Source organism: Parambassis ranga, chromosome 10 (genome assembly GCF_900634625.1).
Source record: "Parambassis ranga chromosome 10, fParRan2.1, whole genome shotgun sequence".
Classification (NCBI taxonomy): Eukaryota; Metazoa; Chordata; class Actinopteri; family Ambassidae; genus Parambassis; species Parambassis ranga.
In genome coordinates this window covers 21,412,942-21,421,305 of record NC_041031.1, presented here as the reverse complement: position 1 = coordinate 21,421,305, position 8,364 = coordinate 21,412,942, and the positions used below count along the sequence as shown (strand labels likewise).

General features: G+C 40.0%; 1 protein-coding gene across 2 annotated transcripts; it reads left to right on the top strand.

Annotated features, from left to right (window-relative positions):
- Positions 1 to 1,627: 1,627 nt before the first annotated feature.
- Positions 1,628 to 7,632, top strand: slc26a2 (solute carrier family 26 member 2). 2 transcript variants are annotated; one of them, XM_028416832.1, is made up of 5 exons: positions 1,628 to 1,745; positions 2,849 to 3,480; positions 3,563 to 3,853; positions 4,058 to 4,506; positions 5,138 to 7,632. In XM_028416832.1, the coding sequence occupies exons 2-5, from the start codon at positions 2,863 to 2,865 to the stop codon at positions 5,949 to 5,951; spliced, it is 2,172 nt and encodes a 723-aa protein (XP_028272633.1). In that variant the 5' UTR covers positions 1,628 to 1,745; positions 2,849 to 2,862; the 3' UTR covers positions 5,952 to 7,632. The 2 variants fall into 2 exon arrangements, with proteins under 2 accessions (XP_028272633.1, XP_028272634.1); XM_028416833.1 differs by lacking the exon at positions 1,628 to 1,745 and adding an exon at positions 1,894 to 2,085.
- The last annotated feature ends 732 nt before the right edge of the window (positions 7,633 to 8,364 follow it).

Below are 8,364 nucleotides of genomic sequence, written 5' to 3'. Positions count from 1 at the left end.
CAATACAAGTTTAAAAGCAAAGTACATCTTTTCTGTGTTTCACCTTGGTATTTGGTAGAGGAGCAACACGCTTTTATATAAGAACTACTCATATGAGGGGGTGGTGGGGGGTCTCAAGCTAAAGAAGACATGACACTAAATCCTTATCTCAATATTACCATGTAAAACACTCAAGATTGTTTGAAAAAACACTACTCTTATAAAGCAACCCATCCTTTGTAAACACACACACACACCTCTGCAAACAAGTGCCATAAAAAAGCAGTGTGTACACAACATCAAGTCCTACAACAAAGGCAACTGGACTTCTTCCAGCTTCCCTTCAGGTATAAACGTCTTAGATACACTATTAGCTGAATGAAAAAATAAAAGAAAAATATTAGTCAGGTACGTTAACTGTTTGTTTTCCCCCAGTCCTAAGAGTTGTTTTCTGCTTATTGTTCAAACTTAATCTGCTGTTATGACTTCAACAAAACTGCTAAAAAAAAAAAACAGGACTTATCTGCACTCGCTCCGATTTGGACACTCTGAAGGTCTTGTTTCATACATTGTGAGAGGGGCCAGTATTGTTGGTTAGTTCACTGCAGTAACAGTATTACACTCACCTGCTTCTCATACAGCTCATATGTCTGCTCCTGTGAGAAACCTGAGACAGAGAATAACAAACACCAAGAACAGAAGTCATATCACTGGTCAATATAATGTGCCGATCAGCAGGGTTCCATTTAAAACGCTGAAAAACAAGACGGTAATTTTAGATAAGTTTGGATAAGCCTGGCTTTAGGAGGGAGAGATGAGTTTTGTTATGTCATGAAATCAGATGTTTGTAATAGTGTTCAGGGACTTCAGAGAAAAACAGTAATGTTAAATACACCGTGTTTCTGGAAACACCACTATACAGAGGCTATCTTGGGAAAAATACTTAATATATATTTATATAATAATTTATAATTTAATAGTTCAGTAGTCAGTATAATATAAACCAGCTAAACCAACTTTATTGAGTTAAGCCAGACTAGCTTAATACATGGTTATGACCTACTCAATATGTGTCCTCTAATAAATATATACTTTTTATAACCAAGTCATTCCCAACCTTAAAATCCATGCTCTTTACTTAATCTGCTAAAATGACCAAATACATTTGTAGGTTGTAAAAAATGTAAATCAATATGTTAAGAATGAGAAACATCATTATGCTGTTGTTTACATATATATACCATCATTATGCTGTTGTTTACATATATATAACATCATTATGCTGTTGTTTACATATATATAACATCATTATGCTGTTGTTTACATATATATAACATCATTATACTGTTGTTTACATATATATACCATGATTATGCTTTGTTTACATATATATATAAATCACAAAAATGAACACTGTGAATTTCCCCTGCGGGGGACTAATAAAGGATTATCTTATCTTATCTTATATATAAATCACAATTGTAGGTAGAGAAACATGTAAATCAAGATGTTAAGAATTATGCCATGTTATTTTTACATATGTATAATGAAAAATCCTCAGTAATTCGTATTTTAGCACAAAACAATTCATCTTCCAGCACAGACCATATTCGTCTCTTCCGGTAACGTGACGCAACACGCCCCCAATGACGCCATTACGCACGGAGCTACAAAGCAGTGTAAAATGAATTTGAGGCGGAATGAAACTCGGTGGCCGGGAATATAACATCAGGATAACTTTGTAATTGCGACTACTTCGAGTTCAGGTCAGTTTCTTCATACATTAACGATGACGTTCTCCTTTCAGAACTGCCGACTGTAAATTCAGTTCACTTCGGGTGTTTACGGTTTCTGCTGAAGTCCACGTTGACTTGTTTACAATGGTGCCCATTCATCTCACCGCCGCCGCAGCGAGAGCAGCGCGCTGAGTTTTGCTTGATTTGTATTCACAGACGTTTCTTTGTATCCACGAAGGACATTTAATACGACACCGGACACATGAAAAGGACGGCTTCTATCTTCGGGATGCTCTGTTTTCATTTACTGTCAGCCTTTAAATACCCCGCGTAATCTGATTACCTACGCCTACCTCTCCATGGGAAAATAGTAGGTTAACGTTATAACTGATTAGTGCCTTAAATAATACAAATAACTGCACTGATTACTAGTACTTTTGTGTGACGTGGTCATAGATTTACAACCCACAATACACTATATATATCACTGTCACGTGCTGTGTTTTTGTTTCTCCTTTTTGTACATTTTTAAAGCTAAAATCTGGGTTGATCTTTGTGATTTCAATTGCATTAAATTATTGCTTCTAAACCATATTAAAACTAATTGAATCCTTGATTAAAAGCAATATTATGCTGCCCAAAATTCCTAAAATTAAAGATTCAGTTATAAAGAAACCACACAATGACCTATGAATCAGTAACCACAGCACAGGGGCGATGACATATCAGTAGATCCTGGTCATTTCCCTCTCTATGCGCTTTCTCCCTTGTTTTGGGAGTTATCAATACAGATGATTTGTGGTATGTGGTGCTTATTTTTTCAGTGCATGGGTCACTAAAAGCATGAATAGAAGCATAGAAATAGGAAAGAGAAGGATGATATCTGTATTGTGATCTGACTCCAGTAGGAAAAATGTTTGGGGGCAAAATGTCAGAAATGCCTAGTCACGCCCACCGGTCAGTCTACGCTTCTCAGCCATTTCCCCTTTTATTCCCCCCCACTGCTTCTCATGTGTCCTGTGTGGCCAGTGCTGTGCTGATGTGGTGATTTTAAAACATGCTGCAGTTCAACTGAAATACATTTTGCAGGCTTCTGTTTCATTTGATTGTTTTTTTTATCCGTGTCACCACAGACTGGGGCTCAATCATGCTTAATGGGGATGACTGCTGTACAGCAGCAGAGGAAAGAGGTGCGAGTGATCAGCAGCAGCAGCAGCAGCCTCTCATCCTGGAAAGGATTGAGAAGGAAACAGGGAAAACATGGAAGACCATCGCGTCACATCGGCTGAAGAAACACTGCTCCTGCACCCCAGCGAAGGTGAAATCCAAACTACTAGGCTTCTTCCCAATTCTGAAATGGTTGCCACACTACAAGCTCAGAGAATGGCTGCTGGGTGATGCGATGTCAGGACTAATTGTGGGAATCCTATTGGTTCCTCAGTCCATAGCCTATTCCTTACTGGCCAGTCAGGACCCCATATATGGCCTCTACACTTCCTTCTTTGCATCCATCATCTATGCCCTCTTGGGCACTTCCAGACATGTCTCTGTGGGAATGTTTGGAGTGCTTTGTCTGCTTGTGGGTCAGGTTGTAGACAGAGAGTTGGCTCTGGCAGGATACCTTCCAGAAAGCAGCAGTAGTAACAGCAGCGATGTCTTGGTTACTGGTCAGGGGAACACTAGTAGTACCGGGATAGACTGTGACAGGAGCTGCTATGCAATCACAGTGGGAGCAACTGTTACTTTCACCGCTGGAGTTTATCAGGTAAACATGCATCACAAAAACCTCCAATTAGTGTAACAAAGCATGTTATTCTACATGGATTGTTGTTCTGATTGTCTTTCAGGTGCTAATGGGCTTTTTGCAAGTAGGCTTTGTGTCCGTGTACCTCTCCGACTCCCTTCTCAGCGGCTTTGCTACAGGAGCCTCCCTGACAATCCTCACTTCCCAGTTCAAGTACCTTCTGGGCCTGAAGATCCCTAGACCTCAGGGCTGGTTCAGTCTGTTTAAGACCTGGTACAGCCTGCTCATCAACCTGGGAAACACAAACATTTGTGACCTAATCACCAGTTTGGTGTGTTTGGCATTACTGATACCTACGAAGGAGCTCAACGATCGCATAAAATCCAAACTAAAGGTAAAGACAACAAACTGCTGCATCACTGTATGTTTTTAGAACTTTTAGTAGTCATGACAAATGTTTTATAGATTCTATCTCTAAAATGTGTTTGTTGGCCACTGCAATACTGGATGTCTGTTTACAACCTATCCAACATTAGTATTCATGGGTCTACAAGTATGAATGCAGATTTTTAGTGTGGTTTACCTCCTCTTTATGCAGGCTCCAATCCCCTTTGAGCTCTTTGTGGTGATAATCGCCACACTCGCCTCCCACTTTGGCCATTTCAATGTTGATTACGGATCAGACATAGCTGGACACATCCCCACAGGCTTCCTCCCTCCTCAGCTGCCCGCATGGTCTCTCATCCCCAATCTGGCTGTTGACGCCTTCTCCATTGCCCTCGTGGGATTTGCCATCACCATCTCACTGTCAGAGATGTTTGCCAAGAAGCACGGCTACACCGTGGACCCCAACCAGGAGATGTACGCCATCGGCTTCTGCAACATTCTGCCATCGTTCTTCCGCTGCTTCACCACCAGCGCTGCTCTGACAAAGACCCTTGTCAAGGAGTCAACAGGATGCCAGACTCAGATGTCGGGGCTGGTTAGTGCTCTTGTCCTGCTGCTGGTGCTTCTGGTGATTGCACCACTCTTCTATTCCCTTCAAAAGTAAGCATACAAGATTCTTGAATTAGGAGTTTTGCTTAAGTTTTATCTCCCTCCAAGTTTTTTTATAAAAAAAATCTCAAACAGGCAGAAAATCAAGCTTAAGGTTTAAGGGTGAAAATCACATTTTTATTACATCAGTTTCACATATTTAAGTATTACTGGGCAATTCAGAGCTGTTCCAGTTTTACAGGAGGATTTTACTGTTTACTGTTAAAAGAGGTTTCAAAGGTAGACGTAGACAGATAACCTGTGGTTACAGTTCAGAGTTAATGTTGACTCTGCTGTTTGTCGCTCTGCAGAATGTGTGCATAGTTCAGATAGAGGAAAGTAAAATGCTTTAATATGCATTGTGATAGCACACGAACTGGGCAGTAATACATATTTGTTTTCACATGGTTTATACCTAAAACCAAACATGTTCAGAGGTGCATATCAGATCATATAGTTTCTTACGTCAATATTGTCTCACAGCTAATACTGTGATGCAGCTTGTGTTATCTGCAAGTCACGGTATTTCAATCCATGCACTTCCGTCATACGTACGTCTAGTCTAACTTGACAGAGGTTTTTGATGTTTTGACATCAACTGTCTGTTTTGTGACACTCTCGACCTCTTCTTACTTCTGTGCAGATGTGTGTTAGCCGTTATCATCATTGTGAACCTCCGTGGTGCTCTGCAAAAATTCACTGACATTCCCCGCATGTGGCGTGCCAACCGTATCGACGCCTCCATCTGGCTAATCACCATGGTGAGTTCAGCACTGGTCAACACTGAGCAGGGTCTCCTTGTGGGGATTTTAGTCTCTGCCTTCTGCGTCCTGGGTCGTACCCAGAAAGCCCAGGTTGTAGAGTTGGGCCGAGTTACGACCAGGGAGCATTATGAAGACATGTCATCATACCGTGGCCTTCAAACTCATCCCGGCGTGGCTGTTTTCAGATATGTGGCCCCAATCTATTACGCCAACCAAAGCTTGTTCAAAAAGTCACTCTACAAATGTGTTGGGCTCGATCCTGTAGAGGAGAAAGCTCGGCGTATAAAGTTCACCAAGAAAAAACGGCAGAAAGAGGCTGCAGAAAACCAGTCAAAGGACAAAGAAGATGCATGTAAAGAGAACGACGCAGACGCTTCTGCAACTGTAACTTTGATGCTCGACAAGAAATCATTCCACAGCGTCGTGATCGACTCCAGCGCCATCTTGTTTCTGGACACTGCTGGGGTGGATGCTCTGAAAGAGGTCCACAAAGATTATGCAGAATTTGGGGTCAGAGTCGTCCTGGCCCAGTGTAATACCTCAGTACTGGACACTCTGGAAAGAGGGGGGTACTACACTGACAAAAAAGGAGAGGGTGTGGGAGAGAATAAAGTCTTCTTCACCATTGCTGACGCTGTCCGCTATGTCCAAAGCCTCTGTACACCTAATGGAGATTATGACAGCAAATGCTAAAGCGATTATAAATCTGACCAAATATTTATGTTTACATATGTGCTGAGTACAGCTCATATATTACAAAAGAAAAGGTCTTCTGTGTGCCCCCTTGTGTTGCTGCATGGGGGGTTGGGATCCTCCTGTAGTGTAATTCTCTCTCTTACATTACTGTTTACTTAAAAATGCTTGTTTAAATATTCCTCGACTCACGACCAAATTAGTTCATATACATCCCAACGGATGAATTGTGCAGAGGCGCTATAAAGCACAAAATAGTACAATAGTAATAGTACAAACTCTGCAGTAAGAGGGGGCAGAGATGTTCTGCCTGTGAGTGGTAGGTGTGCAAAACAAAATGCTTTTAAGGTTAAATCTATGGTTTAAAAATGTCTTCTTACATTTCTCTACAACACAGATCCAAACCCCACCTTTTTTTTAATATTTATTTTTTGAATATTTTAATATCCCAACTGTGCCTGAAGGTGAATGTATGTAGTAGCAATACTTGATCAGGTTTATAAACCATAGAGCAGTAAATGTAGACTTTAAGATTGTTTTTGAAGAAGAATATTCTTGCAGTTCTTCGGTGATCCAGAGTGCAGTGCCGTTAATGCCTCAACAGCACCTGTGCTGTACAAATGTGTATGTAAAGACTGTGAATGTTTTCATTTTGGGTCCTGACATATGAATGCTACTCATGTACTTTACTCTTGCATCTAGATAATCATCTCACGATCCAGTTTCTGTTACCACAATTTTTCTTAGAACAAACGTGACAACTTTTAAAGTCTGATCTGATTCTGAAACACATCTCGTTAGTTTTAATGGTGGCCTGTGGCCTTTCTGATGATGTCTTCTGCCTCTGTAACTGTAGCTTTGTAAACATGCCAGCCGGGTGACAGATAAGGGTGAAGGTGGAGATAAAGAAATACTGTCATGCAGTGAGTGCCGTGTGAGAATTATATATATAAAAACAACAACCACCTACAATTGTTTTTGTTGAATATGATATACTGAATTGTGGCAGTCACAGGTTTGGGTTTGTGGAAACATGTATGTGCAGAAGGCGTGATCGTATCCTTAGTTAAACAGAGTGAAGTGGGAGTGGAGGGACTGCTGCAGGGCAAAGACAGCCACAGAGGATGGAATCAGGTGTTTGACGTTAAAGCTAGAGCAGAGATGTTGCACAATCCTCGCTAAAGACTATCATAAGAATTTATTTTAAAATGTTTATTTTTTTATGTTAAAATATTGTCTTCCAAAGAAAAAAAAGCAGAAAGGAAACAGTCTGGCATAAAATCTGACCTCAAGTTTTCCGTTCTCACAAAAAATACTGGGAGGAAAACAACAAGGGAGCGTGGGCTCTGTTGGGAATAGATACTACTACTACTACTAGATACTATACTGTCATTATCTGTAGAGCATTAATAGTTACAAAGCTTGAATAAAGTTTTTTAGTAAAGTTATGCCATGTACACTGTATAAAATAAAAAATATAGTAGCTATTTTTTTGATTGTTTTGAAACTATGCAACATATTTGCTGCTGTATAACTGAGATTTAGATTCTTGTTCTGTTGGAGTAAAGGTTTCCTCAGTGTTCTTCAGCAACTCAATAATAAAAACTGCCTGCTGGTTTGAACATCCATGTTAGGTTATCCCATAATTTGATTGATTGATATTAAAAACAGCTGTTGAACATGTCAGTGTGAAGCTTTTTTGTTCTGACTTTTAAAATATTGTATGTAACTGTATTCTATAATATTTAATAAATTAAATTACAGACAATGATGCTTTGTTTCCTTGGTCAATACAAGTCCCAGTGTCGGCCCAACAGTAGGAGTTACGAGATCACTGCCTGGTCCATAAACTCCAGCAGTTTATCAAGCACTTCTCCAAACTGTTGGACCGTCCAGTCCAGGATTTGAGGAACAGTTCTTAACAGTTTGTAAAAAAATGCGCTTGCTGGTTTGTTGTACATAAACAAGTGGTATCTGATGTTCTATCGGCCATTGCTCTTGAATTAATATTGCTCTTGACAGTTCCCCTTTCTTTCAGGAATGTCATCAATTGAAGCAGCTATTTGACAACTCCACTCAGCAAACAAAAAACCTATTGTTCATGTATTCTTGGCTCTGATACAGCTGCTCCTCTCAGTACATTGTTCTTGTTCTTTATCTAAATGCTGATAAAATCTAATTTAGTCTAATAAGTGGGCAGTTGCATCACATAACTTAACTTTTCTCTATCAAGACCACAAAAAACTCAAGTGCCTGTTTTAAAGATGTATTATTAGTCATTTGTAAACTGACATTTTATACCAGACTACAGGCTGTCTTCTACAAGGCGTGATTTAAACAGCACTGCAGTCTTTGTTAACCTTTGGCTTACATGTAAACACTCCTGCATGACAAATTACAAAGAGCAACAGAT